This window comes from Archocentrus centrarchus, chromosome 7 (assembly GCF_007364275.1).
Source record: "Archocentrus centrarchus isolate MPI-CPG fArcCen1 chromosome 7, fArcCen1, whole genome shotgun sequence".
Taxonomy (NCBI): domain Eukaryota; kingdom Metazoa; phylum Chordata; class Actinopteri; order Cichliformes; family Cichlidae; genus Archocentrus; species Archocentrus centrarchus.
Genome location: NC_044352.1, coordinates 27,017,817 through 27,036,801, shown reverse-complemented (window position 1 = coordinate 27,036,801; position 18,985 = coordinate 27,017,817). Strand labels below are relative to the sequence as shown.

The 18,985-nt window shown below is 40.9% G+C and overlaps 5 protein-coding genes across 8 annotated transcripts in view; 2 read left to right on the top strand and 3 right to left on the bottom strand.

Moving 5' to 3' along the window:
- Positions 1-665, bottom strand: part of nphp4 (nephronophthisis 4) — a 171,704-nt gene extending 171,039 nt beyond the window's left edge. The window contains exon 1 of the mRNA XM_030733604.1: positions 341-665. Within this exon, the coding sequence (XP_030589464.1) occupies positions 341-517 (177 nt within the window). The 5' untranslated portion in view covers positions 518-665. The remainder of the gene's footprint in view (positions 1-340) is intronic.
- Positions 666-939: 274 nt separating this feature from the next.
- Positions 940-5,291, top strand: dffb (DNA fragmentation factor, beta polypeptide (caspase-activated DNase)). Its single transcript, XM_030734737.1, has 8 exons — positions 940-1,294; positions 1,686-1,936; positions 2,529-2,655; positions 2,856-3,041; positions 3,905-3,984; positions 4,093-4,266; positions 4,638-4,738; positions 4,834-5,291. The coding sequence occupies exons 2-8, from the start codon at positions 1,823-1,825 to the stop codon at positions 5,081-5,083; spliced, it is 1,032 nt and encodes a 343-aa protein (XP_030590597.1). The 5' UTR covers positions 940-1,294; positions 1,686-1,822; the 3' UTR covers positions 5,084-5,291.
- A 527-nt stretch (positions 5,292-5,818) lies between these two features.
- On the bottom strand, positions 5,819-8,707 carry c7h1orf174 (chromosome 7 C1orf174 homolog). Its single transcript, XM_030734738.1, has 4 exons — positions 8,499-8,707; positions 7,568-7,639; positions 7,000-7,368; positions 5,819-6,438 (listed from the first exon to the last, which is right to left on the bottom strand). The coding sequence occupies exons 1-4, from the start codon at positions 8,508-8,510 to the stop codon at positions 6,304-6,306; spliced, it is 588 nt and encodes a 195-aa protein (XP_030590598.1). The 5' UTR covers positions 8,511-8,707; the 3' UTR covers positions 5,819-6,303.
- A 1,862-nt stretch (positions 8,708-10,569) lies between these two features.
- On the top strand, positions 10,570-12,700 carry b3gnt7l (UDP-GlcNAc:betaGal beta-1,3-N-acetylglucosaminyltransferase 7, like). Its single transcript, XM_030734278.1, has one exon. The coding sequence runs from the start codon at positions 10,800-10,802 to the stop codon at positions 12,033-12,035; it is 1,236 nt and encodes a 411-aa protein (XP_030590138.1). The 5' UTR covers positions 10,570-10,799; the 3' UTR covers positions 12,036-12,700.
- An 819-nt stretch (positions 12,701-13,519) lies between these two features.
- The window catches only part of cep104 (centrosomal protein 104), a 42,426-nt gene continuing 36,960 nt past the window's right edge, over positions 13,520-18,985 (bottom strand). For 3 of the 4 annotated variants that reach the window (XM_030733466.1, XM_030733465.1, XM_030733467.1), the window contains 2 exons: positions 17,059-17,146; positions 13,520-15,077 (listed from right to left, as the gene is read on the bottom strand). In XM_030733466.1, the coding sequence (XP_030589326.1) occupies positions 14,941-15,077; positions 17,059-17,146 (225 nt within the window). In that variant the 3' untranslated portion in view covers positions 13,520-14,940. The remainder of the gene's footprint in view (positions 15,078-17,058; positions 17,147-18,985) is intronic. The other variant, XR_004020183.1, reaches the window with a different exon arrangement.

Here is an 18,985-nt window from a genome sequence, read left to right as displayed (position 1 = left end):
AGATTTACTGCGACCAATTTACAAAAGAGATCGTGACATTATGAGTGTGTCCCCTTGATTTGCGTGTTTGATTAAAAATATATATATATGGATGCCTTCAAATATAACTTTTCAAAACTTCCCGAGGTCTCTTCAGGCGCAGCGTGCGTTACCATAAAGTACGAGAGGCTGATACTGCATAGACCTCATGATGGATTTTTTATAATGACGGTCAAAACAAAGTAAAGCTCACAAAGTAAAACACGCTGAATTCAGGTTTGTTAGACCTCCACCGCATTGCTGCCACTACCAGAGCTGTTTCAATATATTTAACAAGCTGTAACTAGCTGTCAGCAGTCACCTGTGGGAGGTGAGCTGCGGTGACACGGTTGAGGCTGAGCTGGAAGCCCTGGGACTGCGTGAAGCGGCTTTCCACAGCCAGTCTGACGGTTTGGCTGTGCGGGGGAACCATCCGGGTGCTCTCAAACACTCGCTTCCAGCCGTCTGCCATGCTGGGTATGTCTTCTATTTTTACCATGTCCTTTAGTTAGAACAAACGTCTGGCAGACATTGCAAAAATAAATACATAAAGAAATAAATCAAACGTGAAACGCAACCAATGGGTTACTCTGAATTTTATCTCCTCCATCCGTTCAGACGTTGAAACCCGCGACCGCCATATTGAAATCAGATTCTACCATTTTGAACTGATGGGGGGACTGTGTAAATAGATGATTTTATCAGGAGTATTCACGAGTAAAGAAAATATACGAAAATGTACTGAATATACTGACAGTATTTTCTTGATGTAAGTCTTCATTTTATACCCAAAGTTTGACATCTAAATATAGCTTCACAATTGTCGCCTTTGTTCTTTCATACCTTTCAGTTGGTATTTCCCATCGTGCTGCATCAGTTGCTATGGTAATACTCACCTTGCCGTTTAAGTCCAGTCTTCTGTGAACTTAAAGTCAGTTTATTCCCGCACTCATAAAAAGAAATAATAATAACTATCATATTTATGATATTAATAATCTTAAAAGGTGGCTTTTTGCAGTAAAACAGAATATGGTTCTTTTTAATGGAAAAGAATGACACGAGTGATTTTTCCTGAGCACGTGACAGGCGTGAAAGAAGCTGTGGAGAACTTTGTTCCACCTGTGACACGTTCAACGGTTTGGTGGTGGGTCAGTGATGGTCTGGCGAGGCATGTCCATGGAAGGACGCACAGACCTCTGCAGGCTAGGCAACGGCACCCTGACTGCCATTAGGTATCAGGATGAAATCCATGGACCCACTGTCAAACACTAATACGGTCAGTACTGGGTTCCTCCTTGTGCACGACAATTCTCGACCTCACGTGGCCAGAGTATGCAGGCAGTTCAGTTAAATACTTCTGGGACATTAAGTTTCGGTCTATCCGACGCCGCCAGGTCGCACCTTAGACTGTCCGAGAGCTTTTTTTTCATTTTGTTTTTTGGGGGTATCTTTGAATTCAGCCCTATGTAGGCTGATAATTTTCATTTACTTCAAACGATGTGGCATCCTTTTGTTCATAACACATTACCCAGTCCATATCAGTGTAGATATCCGACATAAGTTTTTTTTTTCCCCCATTGAGAAATGACGTGCTTTTAAAATGTTCCATTAATTTTTTTTTTTGCGCAGTCTATATATTTTTGATTAAAAATTTATAAACCGGTCAGGTTCACGCCACCCCTTGCAAAGACAGTAGAGGAACAGGACCTGTAGGGGGCAGTCACACACCTCCGCAGCGGATACGCGCCTCAAGAGGAAGAAGAAGAAGGAAGCGGTAGGTACAAACCGAAAACAAAAGAGTGAAATGTTCGGGAAAATTAAACCTGTGAAAATTAGGAGTTACAGTGAAAACAGAAAGTACGGAGTTGCCGCAAAAGATGTGAAAGAACTACTTAAGAAGGCCTGCAATTTGTTACAGGTGAGCCTTGTGGTAATTAGCTTTAAACACCTTACACAGCTGTTCCGCTTTTCTTTTTTTTTATGAGAGGATATGACGAAAACATCACCGCTTCTAGTAAACAAAAGAAATTACGCTTTTTACTCTTCGTAATTAGTAGTTACTCGATACGTGATCGGTTTGGTAGAGCTGTGCAAAAGAAATACTTTTCACATCATTTTTATAAAACGTGGGTAAATAGGATGTGAAAAGCTACAGTTATCTCAGTCAAGGTCAAAGTGACATGTAACATGTACATTCATATTTCAAGATGCTTTTTATGTTCCACTCAGATTAAATTATGTACATGATGGGCTGGTAGTATGGCCTCAGGCGCATTTTGTATAAACTCGTTGTAACAAAGAGAAAAGGATCTTTTGGTGGGAGAAAATGTGGAGTACGGGCATTTTGTTTAATTGGAGTGAACTTCAGATAAATAATCCATTTAATCTGAACACACTGTCACGGATAACTATTATAAAGGATACAGCGATCATAGATGTCTAAAAACCTTCTACTGTAGTCCACACAGCACATTTGTTGTAGTTATCTGTTGTGTTCTCCACAATTCCAGGTGCCACTCCCTGGTGCACATGTTTGTTTGTATGAGGACGGGACAGTAGTGTCGGAGGAATTCTTCCCAACTTTGCCGGATAACACCGAGCTAGTTCTTCTGTCTAAAGAGCAGAAGTGGAGTGGAGGTACAAGGATCAACATCAGACAAGTGTTTCAACTCTAAACTTGTGTTTTTATTCTGCTACTTGACTGAACCACAAGTTTAGAGCCTGGATGATTGTGTTGTTGTCTAACCTTTAAGATAAGATAGGATAAGATAAAACTTTAATGATCCCACGACGGGGAAATTTGCGCATTACAGCAGCATTTATGCATCTGATTTTAGTTGTGTGCGACATCAGTCAGTTACTGAACACAGACCGGCATGCTGACAGCATCATTGAAGCGGCGAAGGGGCTCCTGTCTGATGAGAAATCTTCAAAGAGGCGTAAAATCCTGACGGACCTGCTACAGAACCTGGAGGATAGGTCGGAGCTGGAGCGCAGAGAGGAGGATGAAGACTGGTTCCAAGGTAGCAGCCTTCATCCTATTAGAGAAGCACTCTTTCTTTGTTTTAGTGACCCTCTGACTCTTCCTGTAATGGCTTCCTTAAGGTCAAACATTACATCCTCAGCCTATCGGCAGGAATGCTCAAAGAAATACAGTTAGGTCCATAGGTATTTGGACAGTTACTTTTTTTTTTTTTTTGTTTGTTTGTTTGTTTGGTCATTTTGCCTCTGTACGCCACCACAGTGGGTTTCATATCAAACAACCAAGATGCGATTGAAGTGCAGACTTTCAGCCTCAGTTAGCAAGGGAGTTAGCAAAAGTATTGCATTAACTGTTTAGGAATTACAGCCAGTTTTTATACATAGTCAGTCATTTTCAGAGGCTCAACATTAATTAGACAAACAAACATCATTTTAAATATAAAGATTATTTTCTACCTTTAGTTGCTGCTTGTTTGTGGGTCTCTCTGCATTCAGTGTAGTCGTCAGTATCTGAAAAACATTCTCTGCTGGGCTGAGATCAGGTGAGTGATTTGTTCCGTGAAGAATATCCAATTTCTTGGGTTGCTTTTGCAGTTTGACTCATTATCTGTTTGCACTGTGAAACATCATCCAATCAGTTTTGCAGCATTTGGCTAGTTACTGTTAGGACACCTTTAAGATGTATGCTTCTGTGACCAGAGAACTGGGAAGCTGTGAATGGATGAAATCACTACTGTACCTTTTTCACATTTTCCAAGCATTGTGAAGACTTGACACATTTGTATTTAGAAAACGTCTGGTCACTGTGACCGCTTTTGCATAATTGATTACTGACTACAAAAGTATCGCTGCTGTGCATCTAAATGAATCTGTTGAGTACATTGTTATGTGGGTTTCTTTTCAGGTGTTGATGCTCGATTCAAAACAAAGTCTGCCTACATGAAGTACAACTGTGAAAGCAGGATAAGAGGCTACTTGAAAGAAGTAAAACTTGGAGGCCAGCTGACACTGCCTGAGGTCTTTATATGAATCCTCCACAGTCACGCATTTGGCATTACATCTAACAGTTGTGGTTTGTGTTGTTTTTGTCAGCTGGATGATGCCACCAAAACGATACAGAAAGCAAAAGTAAGAGCAGAGTTTTTGAAAACATCACAGAGCCTCGCGGAAATGCTGAAAACAGCCAAGTACAATGGCTGCTACTTTGACAGGACTGAAAAGCAACCAGATCGCCTGTGTACCCGGGAGGGATGGTTCACCTGCCAGGTACTACAGGAATACAAGCTGTGAGGTATTAAGAGGTCTACCAACGTTGATTGGGCATGAAAAATAAATGCAGGCAATGTGACTTTCGCACTGTCGCGGACAGGCTTTTGAGATCTGTAGGAAAAAACAAAAAAACTCTTGAATCTGTACAGTGTAGCTGGGATCTGCTCCAGCTGGCTTGTCCGAGGTCAGTTGCAGGTAAACAGAAGAGCCTGGGACAAAAGCTTGCTGTACTGTGAGCATCAGAGCAAGGATTATAAAAACAATAGCATGTGTTAAACTAGGCTTGTGAGTTACTGCAAATATTTTGAGACATTTTAAAAGCTCAGATGTACTTCAGACCAAGTTTCTCCTCTCGATTGCTTCCTCAGGGATCATTTGATGAGAAAGTGTGCAAATCTCTTCACTCGATCAACCCCTACGGCAGCCGAGAGAGCAGGATTGTCTTCAGCACTTGGAATTTGGACCACAGGTTCACTCCACCTTTAGTTGATATTTACATGAGATTTTTTTTGTTATTGTTGTTGTTTTACGTGTGTTCATGCAAATCTTCCAATTTGTGTCCAGGATTGAAAAGAAGAGGACAGTTATTCCCACTCTGCTGGAAGCTCTGCAGAATCGCAAGAGCACTGATGTCAATCTGAACTACTTCTACCAGCTGATGTTCACGAAGGAAAACCTGAAGCTCGTCCACATCGTGTGCCACAAAAAAGGAGCTCACAACCTGCAGTGTGACACCAAGAAGATTTATAATAATGCCAGCAAAGCACTGAAAGCAAAACAGAAGCCCAGCGGGAAGAAAAGGCGAATGATTTGACTTTTAACTCTTATGAAAAATGACCGGACGGTGATTTGTTTGATAAACTTGGTAATCAACTTCAGAAAGAAATCAAGTGAGGCAGGAAGGTGAAATTACCTTTGTGATCTTCTTGACATCTATGTCAGCTTCTGCGCTCTGAATCCACTGAGCTTTATTTTCACATTAGAAAGGATCAGTTTACACTTCAGCTTTGAAACCATGAAAATCATTTATTTGTTCATTATGTTGGCACCATGATGTAAAATACACAAATTTAAGTACGAAGACAGATTAATGAATGTTGCATAGAATATGAAAAGCAAATTTACATAAATAAGGCCGTGAAATATATAAAATATTGGGACGGTTTAGAACAATCACTTATATACAAAACACAGGAGACAATAGCTAGTGCAATTACTGTTAGCCTCTTGGTTAGATTACATTTTCACTCAGGTTGAAACTATCCAGCCTTTCAGACTGCAGTTTTATATGATTAACCTTTGTTTTAGTTTTTTAAAGAATACTCTTTTACAAATTTTATAAGAACCTTATCAGGGAAAAGTAATACATTACACTGATTATGTAAATATACAGATGTGTTATATATTTCAAAGCTGCCAGAAAAGTGAGCACACGTGAGGATAAAGAGACACTTGGTGAATAATGACTTATGCAGAAAACTTGATGACATTCAGCTTAAATGATGAACTTGTGCTGTTAAAGCTCTCAGTACAGAAGTTCATGCTCTGTCCTTCCTCATTAAATACATATAATATGAAATTAGACTGAAATTGATTTTATCAATATGTAACATTTGCAATTAATGTTTTCATTTGTGTGTGTGTGTGTGTGGGGGTGGGGGGGGTCAATCTGGATGTTTTAGCTTAAATCCAGCATCTCTGAGGCTCATCTGAAGCAGCACTCAAATTATAAAGCATTATCTTACACTGATTAGTTTTTCTATAGGAAAGTGCTGTAAACACTGGTGACACCAGGTATGGCTACACCAGGTGTTATGTGAGCATACATTCAGCAATAATTTAACAAACACTACTGCATTTGCTCACGTTGGCCGTTTTCATTTTATTACTGCAGCTATGATGTTTGTGTGTTTGTTTTTTTTAAATCTAATTACTGATTGAATGCAGTGTTTGAGCAGGTAGTTTTCTAAGTGCTGAGAGGTTTAATGACTTTTCATAAGCAGACCTTTATCAGTTATGAGAAGCAACTCTTCACTAAGTGCCCACTCCGTCATCTCGCCGCACGGTGCTGAACTCCTCTTCATCGCTGTCCTCTCGTGCGTAGTAATGTCGCCTCCTGTTCTTCCTCTGGGCGCGGCTAGAAGATGCGGACGATCTTTCGGGAAAGTCCTGCAGGATGTTAAAATTCATTTAATGTGACAGAATTTTCACCATTTGTGCCGAAGATTTTATTGCAGGGATGACAGCCTTATCAGTTATCAGTGCTCTAACTGAGGTGGGTTACTGCTCTTGTATTACTGCAGCTGTTGAAGCTGTGCTTATAAGAGGGAGAAATGTCAGTTTGTTTAATGTTACCTGGGAGTCAGGTCAAAAAAGAAGCTCGGCAACCATATATTTGAGATAGTGGCTTCAAAGGTCAAGAGGAACTTAAAATGATGTGTTAGAGACTCCTGGCACACTGAGGCTTTTCTGTAGCAATAATCTGCACATTTATTGCATGTTTGTGTTTTATTAGCAGCAGAGATTATGGTAGACCCAATAATGAACAGATTCTGAAATTTAAGCTTCAGTGTTGACAAATCAATAAGAAGATCAAGCTGTCTAAAGTAATTTCCTCCATCCATGTCTACGCTAAGACGTGCAGAGCACCGTAATAGACGTGGATGATGATCCATCTAGTGTTTCCTTTATAAAAACCTGCCTCTAGGAATCAAAACCAACATGTCTCACCTGTACAGCATCCAAGTTTCCGAAGAACTGCTCCACAGGAAGAATCTGATTACTGTCATCATCTGGGAACATGATTTTGCCAGTTTCTTCATAATCCATATGCTCAGGTTCCGGTTTGTCCCAGATGCTATTCATTATGCAGCTGTCCAAATCCTGTCCTATCATCAGCGCGTTCTCTTTACCTTCCTGTCCTTCATGCTCTGGTGATGCTGAGCACCTCCTCCTGCCAGCAGACTGGTGGCATTCACAGATGATGCAAGAGAGTCTCTCCAGAGGACCAGCTGCTTTAGTGTTCCCAACTACTGAGCTACTCTCTGCTGACGACTGTGTCTTTGGACTTTTCACGCATCTTCTCCTCGCAGCAGCCGCCTATGACAGAAAGTTAAAGAACAAAGTCAGGATGATGCTCGGGTAACCACAGCCAGACTCCAGGGCAGTAATCAGATCCAGTGTAAGGGTTACAGCTGTAAGGGTGTATACAAGGATACTAGATAAGCTCAAACAGCAGAACATTTAATTTCTGCCTTTGCTTTGCTCACTGCACATCTGCTGTCCCATATGCACAAACCTTTCTGGAGCTTCTGCTCTCTGTGTTGCTCTTCCTCTTTCTTGGCTTCAAGTTATCAACTTCACCAGGCATCTGCAAAGCAAAAAGCAAAGCAAAATGTTATTAAAGCGATGACTTGGTGGAAAAAAAACTATGGTTTCAGTCAGCTGAGAGGCAGCTGTCATAAAGCCATTGGTTGCCAGCCTCCTGCTGAGCAGCAAATTAGCAAATGTTTTCATTCTGCTCACTTGCTCAATAAAAGGCGGTACATTTATTGGGCAATTGTTTAATGGGGGACATTTTTAAGAGCATTTTCGCGTGAATGTTGCTTTTTTTAAGCACAAAACTAAGCATTGTGAGTTAAAAAAAATAGACAAAAGCAAACGGATAAAGCTGGCTCTAAAGTCGTACTGAGCTGCTTAAACCCCCCCAACAGCGCTCCAGTATCCTCTGCAGGCCAAACTCCGGCTAATTTATTGGCAAATTAATGTCACGTTACTCGACATCCATGACCCAGATCCTCCAGCGAAGTCAAAACGTTGACCCCTTCGGCGTGTCCTTTCTACAGCCCGAGCTATGCCGAATTAAAGCCCATAAACGGCAGAGCTGATACCTGAACTGTTAAGACAACACCTGCCCAACGACGCCGATAATTTAGCTTTAACCTACAAAATCAATGCACTTCGTCGGCGACTAAGTCTGCACGGCGAAAATGCCTTGGGTATCTTAATTTGAACCATACGGCAGAAGAATGACTCCAACGATCTCTGGCGTTGCAATGATACCAACATGGAGGCTACGGTAAAGCTAAAACGTCACTAAAGACAACAAAAGACCTCATTTCGACATCTCAGCTACAAGCTAATCCAGCCAGCTACAAGCTAACAGTAACTATATACATTATTTATTAATTACCGCTGCCTGCCGGGTTTCTAGCTAAACACATACTCACCTTGTGTATCATTTGCTGGCGTGGATATTTATGTTTTTCAGCACCTAGAAGATTAAAAGTTTCCACCACCTTGATCTTCACTAGCTTTCAAATCGGCTGGCTTCAACTAACGACAAACAGCGGCGATAATTTTACGATGTGAGCGGCGGCCGCCTCCGCGGTGTATTTCCTGCTGGTGAGGTTCACTCAGAGGTCTGTAGGCTCAGTGTCAGGACGTCCTCGGCGCTGCAGTGCACTGGTGTTGTACCAAAAAGTGATCCTCTGTCAAAAAGTGATTTCCGATGATTCACTTTTGGCAGACAATCGCTTTTTGGCACACACTGGCGGCCACCTTAACGTGCCTATCAATTCTTAAAATAATAATTATTATATTACTAAGTTGTAGGTTAGTACAAGGTGTTTGCTAACGCTTTTTATTATTTACATTTTATTATGCATGTTTTTTTTATTTTGTTTTTATTTATTTATTTTAGCATTTTAGAATTTTATTGATTTAATTTTGACAACAAACCCGATGATTTCCGATATTTCTATTTGTTTTTCATATGTAATATATTCGCTTATATGGGTAAATAGACTGTAGTCGACAGGATTTATGAAGGACATATATAAAATGAATAAATGACCTGTTTTGCAAGTATCGTTATGACTCTATTATTATTATAGCTACACTGTAGTCTATCCAGTCCTTTTTGGCCACCTCAAATATCTTTATAGAACTGTGGTGGTGTTTTTGTTGCGATTTCTGCTGCCCTCTTGGCCAGATCTCTCTTTAAAAACACATTTTAAATGTCAATGACCATTTTACCCTGATAATTTTTTTTTAAATCACTTTGCCAAAACTGATTGCAGCTTCTACCTTGAGACAGGAATGTTGACCTGATATCATTCATGAGGGATGTGCTTGCCATATGTTTCACAGATTATAGGCCAAAAAGTAATTTACAACATTTTAAATACAACCAATCATCTCATCTCATGTCTTTGGCTAATGGCAGTAGTGGTCCTAATGGCACGCTGGGGCGCAATAAACCGGTTTTAGTCCGTGTGATTTTGTGAGACTACACAGTCACATATATTTTTAAAAAAAATGCCAGTTTGCTCCATGTTCAGGTTTTGTTGTGGTGAGTGAGGCATGCAGGGAGGAGATTCTGGGAATCCAAATGTACTTCCAATCAATGTCCACAGGATGGCGCAAGAAGGTTTTTAATTAAACGTCTATTTCTTTTAACCAGCCAACAGGCCAGAGTATATGGCTCACTGGTTTGGCCTTAAACACACTGGTCAGCTGTATAATAATTAAGAATATATTGTAGACTCTGTTTAGAAACAACAAAATAAATATACCTTATTTCCAAATCTTTTAAATGTTCTGATTCTCCTTCATTGCGCAGCACCATTCAGGAGGCTTTCCGTTGACCTCCTCCGCCAGAGCAAGAGGCACAAACACGCGGCAACAGATGGTGGGGCCCCCACAGATCTCAGCGTCACGGACTCAGTGTGGGATTGTTGTACATTAAGAGACAGAAAACACCGACAGTAACAACTCGAGGAGAACTGGTGTCCAGTATTCCTGACATAACATGTGAAAACAGTGCGCAAGAAATATTATTAATTTTATATAAAAGCAAATGGTGGTGAATAAGAATCATACACTGATAAACCAGGAAATCACCATCAACGGCTGTGGCATTTGATTTAGTGTTTCTCCTATAACGCTGCTTGTTGAATTATTACGAAATAATTTCGTTGAATTTTAGTTCTGGTTTCTGACATTTCTAAACAAGGAGAAAAATACGGATTAAACGAACTACGAATATTTAATATACAGAATAAGACAAGCTTGTGGCCCGTAGATCGGCATAACCGGGTGGACACCTGGTTTGTGTGTGTGTGTGTGTGTGTGTCTGTGTGTGTGTGTGTGTGTGTGTGTGTGTGTGTGTGTGTGAGTGAGTAAGAAATGGGAAACCTGCCGGATCAGTGTTTATCATTAAGGGGAGGAGATATTTGGGGGTGGGGTGAGATAGTGGTATCCTGCATCAGGTCTCCAGTTAGTCTGTGCAGAGACAAAAGCCAGAGAAGAAACTCGAGGGACAGCAAAGAGGGGCGCATGTGTGACTTTACTGAACGTCGTTATGGCCAAAAAGTGGCCAAGGAGAGACTTCACTGTGAGCGCTCTTACACGGCCAGGGACGCGGCCTCCCGTGTCTTTATGAGGTGGGACGGCAGTCTCCACTCGGGCGCACAGTTGTGAAACATTATGAAGGCATCTGAGAGTCCCAGTGCGCCGCGGTGACAGCAATGGATCACTTTTTTCGGAGAAAGCGGGTCCCCGCTTTGCTGAAGCCCCTTCTGAGTCTGTCTCTGGTCTTTGCGTCTTTTCTCATGATCCAAAAGTTGAAACTGTCAGAGAAAGACGCAGCGGGGGTTAAACATGTGAAGGATGCGGCCTGGTGCGAATTGGGATGTTTTTCATTCAAGAAGACAGTCGTAACTAGTTCGGGGAGCTCAGACTCTCCTGTGCCTGTTAAGGATTTGGACTCGCAGCGGGTCCCGAATGTAACTCTGGCATCTTGGGATGCGCAGGTTCTCAACTGTAGCGAGGACGCATCGGTGAAGACCCAGGACTGGTTCCGGCGCTTGGACCCGAGATTCCACCAGTTTGTTCTTCACAGACACTGCAGGTATTTTCCCATGCTCATCAATCACCCGGAGACATGCGCGGATGGAGAGGTTCACCTCCTCATGGTGGTCAAATCCGTTATCGAGCAACACGACCGGAGGGAGGCCGTGCGTAAAACCTGGGGCAAGGAGCAAACTGTGGATGGGAAGAAAATTAAAACTTTATTTCTATTAGGAAGGCCAAACATCGGCAAAGACACCAAGAATCTACAGAAACTGATCGAGTTTGAGGACCAAATCTTCGGCGACATCCTGCAGTGGGACTTCATGGACACCTTCTTCAACCTGACTCTAAAAGAGGTAAATTTCCTCAAATGGTTCCACATCTATTGCCCCAACGTGCAGTTTATATTTAAGGGAGATGATGATGTGTTTGTGAACACACACAACTTGCTGGAACTCATCGGCTTCAAAGTGGAGGGGCGCAAAGAGGCCCACTTATTTGTGGGGGACACCATCTCCAAGGCGATCCCCATCCGAAACCGACAGAGTAAATATTACATCCCTAAAGAGCTGTACGACGAGCCATACCCACCCTATGTGGGAGGTGGGGGGTTTCTGATGTCCGCCCAGTTAGCCCGGAGGCTCTTCGTGGCTTCAGAGGACGTGGAGTTATACCCCATTGACGATGTGTTTTTGGGGATGTGCTTGCAGAAACTCCACTTGTCCCCAGAAATGCATCCGGGCTTCAGGACATTCGGCATCACCAGACGCAGGTCGAGCCCCATGAATAGAGAGCCCTGCTTTTATAAACATTTAATCGTTGTACACAAACTGAGCGCGCAGGAGCTGCTCAGGATGTGGAGCGTAGCGCACAGCGAAGACCTGGTCTGCGCGCTGAAGACCTCGATATGACTGACAGAATGTATAAAGCAAAGAAATTCACCAGATCTGAACTCACGGGTTGAACGCGGGAATTCTTCTTTCGCCGTTCATACCAGATGATATTTACGCAATCTGCCGAGTCACGTTAGTTTAATATTTTACGCAGTGGTTTGGCATTTTAATTATTTTTAATTTAACACTGTGTCAGAATAAAACGGTCGCTTTCTTTTCAGTTGACTCCACAGGTTGGAATTCTTCTCCACTACTGTACGTCTTGATTTTTCTATTTTGTAAAACCACTATAACACTGCGCGCATTGTGAAAGCACGCACATTCCCCATGTTCCTGTGCCATTCCTGATTGTACTGCCTTAATCTGAATTGAAAGATTTACAGCTGTAAGAAATCCCCCCCCCGGGGGTGTGGGGTGTGGGGTGTTGTACAGGCATGAAAAAGACTTGACTTGTTACATCCAAGTGTTTCTCTTAAGCCTCATTTTCTGATTTCAGGATTTGACTACAAACAACAAACGGCTGCATTCATAGTTGACTGATTACTTTGCAGAGAAATTGTAAACAAATCTAATTATGGGTATTTTAAAGATAATATATTGATTCATTTTACCTTGTGTTTTGTAAGATTTACAGAGGCAGGCCTGGAACCAAAGAAACCACATGTGTGTACACTAAATTCATGTGTGATAGTGTCAATAAAACCAGAGCTCTCTGTAACGTTTGTAAATATGGAATAACTGGTGCAACAATTGATTGCTTTGTTTTGATAGCTGAACTCTTGGAAGTTCAACACATGCCTCTTTTTTATCATTATTATTATTTTACACAGATGGCTGTTAAACAGCTGTGGACCACACATAACCTTTATGGTGAATCACTAATGGGGTGGTCATATGGAAGCACACATCAAAGTTCAGCTTAATGTAGCTTTATTTAACAAATACATATCTGCAGGGGGGGAAAAAACAATGTCAAAATTATTAGTCAAAATGATGCAGACTACTAATGCACACACACACAATAACAACAAAATATCCACTTTTGCAGAAGTTCTCACTGCAGAAGCACGTTAAAGCCGACAGGAAGTTAGAAACCAAATCTACATTTTCATCACAGCAGCACTTGTTGTTTCCACACAGCTGGTGTTACATTACAATTCATAAAAGTGTACTGGCACGGACCAGTTAATGTAGAGATTCTTCCTGTCTTTAGGGCTCCAGATAGATTACAATCACTGTCGTTATAACACTGTGCAACACAACAGGGAGTATGATTCAAGAGAAAATTACAAATCTGGCAAAATATTTTAGGTCGTTCTTTTTTTTTTAAAGTTTGAGTTTGTGGTTCCATCAGTTTGAAGCCAATGATTTGCTTCTGAACACACTGTATGTAGTTCATTCATGTCCATTCCTGTCTTCATTCTAATAGTTGTTTTCACTCAGAGATCTACTTTGTCTCTTTTTACTTCTACTTCAGACTGACAGTAGGCATGGGGGGGGGGGGGGGGGGGGGGGGTGTCACTGCAGTGTGCTAGAAATTCAGCAGTAAAACATCAACCTTTGGCAAAATGCTATTTCTATACAGAATATTTATGAAAGGAAAGGAAACACGTGAACAGTTGGCTAACTGTGACGCTGACAACAAAGCTTTCCTCAGAGCGAGCTAAGTCTTCTGCTTGTAACTAAACCTTGACCTTATTCCTCCTTTCATTACCAGGTGTGCAAGAAGATGCGAGTCATTGTTTTCTGAAAGGATGCAGTGATTGGTTACATATTTATTAACACTGCATCAGTTACCTATGGGAAGATTTTCAACCCATTCAATCCTATGTAAACTGATTCTACACAAAGAACCATTCATTTCAGTTGTGCTTTGTAACATAAACTTAAGCCGGTCTTTACAATGTGTAGAAGCAGATTCGTGTTTTATGGCACGACTGCCTACTTTCCATATGCGTGGATCAGAGGATAGAATCTAAAAAGGTCAAAACTCCAGCAACAATTACACACATACACAAACCATGTTGGTCAAGCAGTGAAGTTCCAAGAGGTGCTGGAGTTTTGGCCTCTTCAAACTACAATCTGAAGGTTAGGATAAAAAAAATGCTTACGTGCTACACTTTTCGAGGTGCGAGAAAACTGTTAACGATATCGGGGCAATGTCACCAGCTTGGGCTCAGAGATAACACGAGCCTGCGCTGCAGTTTGAGGATGTAGATTTTGTAAAAAAAAAAAAAGTCAGTGACCAATAAGAAAACCTCACTGGTTGCATTATGGGAACCATACAGTCATTTTCTTGAAATACCACCTAATCCTGAGACTACGAGTCTGGATATCCCAACCTCTGCTGCTTTATTTTAACAATAAAATCCATTATCTTGTGAGTCACACAAACTCACAGCGGGACGTACGGCCCAACAGTGAGGGACTGCCCATTCAAGCTGTACAATTCCCCTCTAGAGATGCTCCAAATTGCAGTGAGTGCTGTGAAAAGCAAGAGCCTGTAAGGCGATATCAGTAAACGGCACATGCTGCACTCATGTTTACAGACCTACAGGTGTGTGAAGGGCTGGAGGTGTGACGTGAACCGTTTTCTGTTCGCTGTGTGAACTCTGTCATCTATAAGGGGATTAGACTTTAAACCAGTGTCTCAATAATGGATACAACACCATGTTGTAAGTCTTCTTTCTTTTTTACATAACTGAACAGGTTCTGCTCCTTCTTTGATGAACATATAAGATTTTAAATATATTAATGGCTTAGATCAAAAAGTAATATTGGCTTTAAATATATTGCATATGTCAGCTAATACATCTGTAACCTATCTCAAGTGCCAAAATGGGGAAATAAGGGAGTGGGTGGGGTCGTCCGGTACTGTTGGCTGAAGTGTGAAGGAACTTCTCTGGGTTGCTTCAAACCAGCTTTAACGCTTCCCTGGTGTATTTCCTCTGGCCAAGGGAGCCAGTGATGGGATCCGGCTGCCTCTGCCCATGGGCCTGGCTCTGGCTCTGGCTCCAAATGACCAGGCCTGCTTCAGCTTGGTCCCGCCGATAGCTCTGCCTGAACACACCGAAACACATACGCACAAAAAATAAATAAATAAATAAAATGGCGCTAAATGGTAAACTGCTAGAGGAACATTACAGCAGAAAGCATTTATATGCCTGCGTTCACTTTACAATTAACATCCTGAGACCCAGAAAAAAAAAAAGTTTTAATATTTTAGTTTGTTTCATTAAAGTATTGTGGTTGAAAGAAACATGTTACACAAGTTTTTCTATTTTTTTTCCTTCTTTGTCTTCCGTCTTCTGATGACTATTAAAACAGCTAGATGAAGAAAACACGTCTGAACACTGAAACATCATTTTAACACGCAACCTTTTATTTATTTTTTATTAAACTCCAATCTGCACACCTAATACTTACCCTATTAGGTCATATTACCAATGGCACTAACACTGATCATGCATGGTATGACAGAGGGCTGAGTGAAGCAGACATGATTTTACTCAGAACTGTGAAAGTGAAGTCATACAGGAGATGAGGTGGAGGACAGCCGGACAACAGAGCAAGAAGGTGAAAGCTCAGAGGACACACGAGCTTTGAGGAACCTGAGCGGTGGCAAAATGATGACACCATTCACAACTTCAGAGCTCTGAAGTTGTGGGATTTGGTTTCTCAGCTGCCATACAAGCACACCGGCCCATGAGGCAGCTTCGATGCCTTCTGTTTAAGGGAGGTCTCAAGATCATTTGTAACTTTGATGGACTGCCTAATCTTGAAGAATCCACCTCGACTTATTGAACGGGCTGTAACTCGGAAACAGTAAATTCAGATCCTAGGTTATCTGAGTCATGCTGTGAACACAGATATGCTGACGAATGTTTCCAGTTTTAATGCCAACTTCAGAGATGAGCATCTCCCCTCTGGTTCGTGCGCTTATTCTAAAACCTGGTCGCCTGTTTTCTGTTTGATGTAATCAGAGGAGCACCTGCCTTGGTGGTTGTGCCCATTGTTTAAATTGAACTGATAAAGGCAGGAGATGTACAGCTTAATGCATTTTTAGCATAATATATTGCTAATGATATAAATCAACAGGACAAAAGAAGAAATCAAACTTTTAGCTAGAAATCATAATGCCTACAAACATCAGAGCTTTATGTTAAACAATACTTATGGATGGTGGGTGCCGTCACATTGTTGGAGCTAAGGTCTTCAAAAGCTAGTATGTCCTCCTTTGAACTTTCACCTTACTGATCTAATGTCTGGCCTTCTCTCCAGTCCAGTTCTTGACAGTACGGTAGGTAAATACATAAGTGGTGCTTGACGTAGAGGTTTCAGACTCAAACACAAATGAATTGCTTAGTAGGTTAAAAAAAAAAGCAACCTGCACTGCTAGCAATACCTGCACAAACAGGAAGGTTTCAGGATGTAAGCAAAACACGGGGATACAGCTTTGATCATATTTGTTTGCACTATAAACCAGCATGTGATTTGGATGCTGTTTCAAAGGTGACGTGTAAGAAACATGAAGATGAATTGGAAAACAAAATTGTTACATATAATTAAACACTTGATTAAGTTTTTGCCTATGAGTAGACTTATGAAGCAATGTTTTTATTGAGCAGGTCCCTGTTTTGTTTGATCCTGATAGGTTTAAGTTATTCTGATGATTGCCAGCAGAGCAGGATACCTTTAAATCGTCCATGTTTTTCAAGTGTACAGTGGACCAACAGTTCCCTGGCAAGTAATGTAAACCGTAATGAAAGCTGTTTTGGCTTCACCACACCATCGGGCATAATAAACTCAATCACACATACAAAAAGGAGGGTTCTTGCAAACGTCACTATAAATGATACACTAAAGCCCATTACGCTGTACTCCAAATTAAACTGCCACTATTTTTACATTAATCTTTCTGTGTGTTGAGGGACAAAGCCATAGTGGAAAATAACGTCTAATTTAACCAACAAGCATGAGCTCTTTCTGTAGCTCTTACATTAAGCGTCGGGGAGGTGGGTGATGTGTATGAATGCTTTACCTTGTGCTGGCTGGGTTCTCTGGGACACGGCAGTTCTGCGCGAGTTTTGTTTACAGCCTTCCCTGCCCATGAGGTGAGCCTTCCAGGCCTGGAACAGGGACAAAGTAGCTCAGTGAGTTCATTCCTCTCCCAGGCACTTTCAGGACTATGACAACCATGGGTTACTGTAGGCCCAGTCAAGGTCTGAATGGCTGCCCTCCCTCCCACTAACACTGCAGGCTTTCATTGGGTTTACGCTCAGAGCTCGAGCAAAGACACCGCAACTTTCAGTGAGGTTTTTTTTCCCCCATTTCAGTAAGGGTGTGAGGTGAGAAACTGCATGCAGTGAGTCAAACTTTTAATGAGAGCAGATGCATCTCAGCAAAGGCTGAACAGTACTATATGTGTCACCGTAAAGTTGGATAAAATCATCTGTGTAATCTATTTCTCAAATTTTACTGTGCTTAGACTGCAAGTGGTTTGTAAGGATTAAGAAGTTTAATCAGTAATTATTCTGGTGATTGTTTCTGAATAGTTCTTAAGACACATTTATGCAGAGGTAGGAATGAGCGATAACTTCACTCAGATGGAGAAAGATGTAAGAAAGAGGAAGAAACATCCTCCAAGGAGCTACTTTTACTTTCTTACTTTGAGTAGACTTCAGAGCCTGTATTTTTTACTTTTAATTGAGTACAGAAATTGAACCAGTACTTTAACTTTTACCAGAGTAGTTTTTAACACAAGTACTTGTACTTCTACTTAAGTACAGAATGTCAGTACTTTGGCCACCTTTGCATTTATGTAATACTAACAACACCAAATGAAACTAGAAGGGCACTCAGTAGAGCCCAACCCCAAATTTTCTGTGTCAACACTACGCTGCAGTAGATACCTCCCAATGTTGTCATACTCCATCATACATTATTAGCTCACAAAAACTAGAAATGTATTTTATTGGCTTTTAAAAATGTAAAATATGATTTTATATTATTTATTTAAAATGAGATCCACATGAACACATAATGGCATATATAATCTGGATATATTTTTTCAGTTTATGTACCGTAAAAACTTCACTGAGATATGAATTTTAAAATTTCACCGGTGATGAAAGACAGGGAATTTTTTTTATTTTTTTTATTTTACATTTTTGATGAGCTTGACCTTTGACCTAGAAAATAAAATCATTTGTTCTCGGGCCCCTAAGGAATATTTCCACAAAATCTGATCAATTTTGGTTAAAAGCTTTTTGAGTTATTTTGCTAACAGGCAGACCAATGTGAATTTTAAAAAAATGCACTAGGAACTGTTATCAAGTCAAACTATTATAATTTGGTACAAGATTGCAACAAAATAGCTGTGTTTATTTTTTTTTTTTTAAACAAAAGGACTCCCTTTATATTCAGAACATACACAACAACAAAATATCCACTTTTGCAGCAGTTCTCAGTAGAGAATTATATTTAGGGTGATGGAAGTTAGAAACCAAATATCCATTTTATCGCAGCAGCACTTGTTGACTTGTTTCTCCATGAAAGCACTGCAGTTGGTGTTAACACTCACGTTAAATGTTATTACAATTTGTAAAAGTTTACTGAAAAATCTGAAACACGGCCCATTTTAAACATGCACCAGTTACACATTCTTACCGTCTTTATGGCTTCAGAAACATTACAATTACCTTTGTCATAACACTGTGCAGCACAACCGGAGTACACTTCAACAGATAATTAAAAACCTGGGAAAATATTTTAGGGTTTTTTTTAAAAAGCTTGAGTCTGTGACTCTATCTGTTTGAAGCCAATGCTTTGTCTCTTTTTACTTACTGCTGACTTCAGACTGTCAGTAGGAATTGAGCAGGGATGCAAGTCACTGCAGTGTGCTAGAAATTCAGCAGTAAAGCATCAAACTTTGGCAAAGCGCTATTTCTATATATCTATAAAAGGAA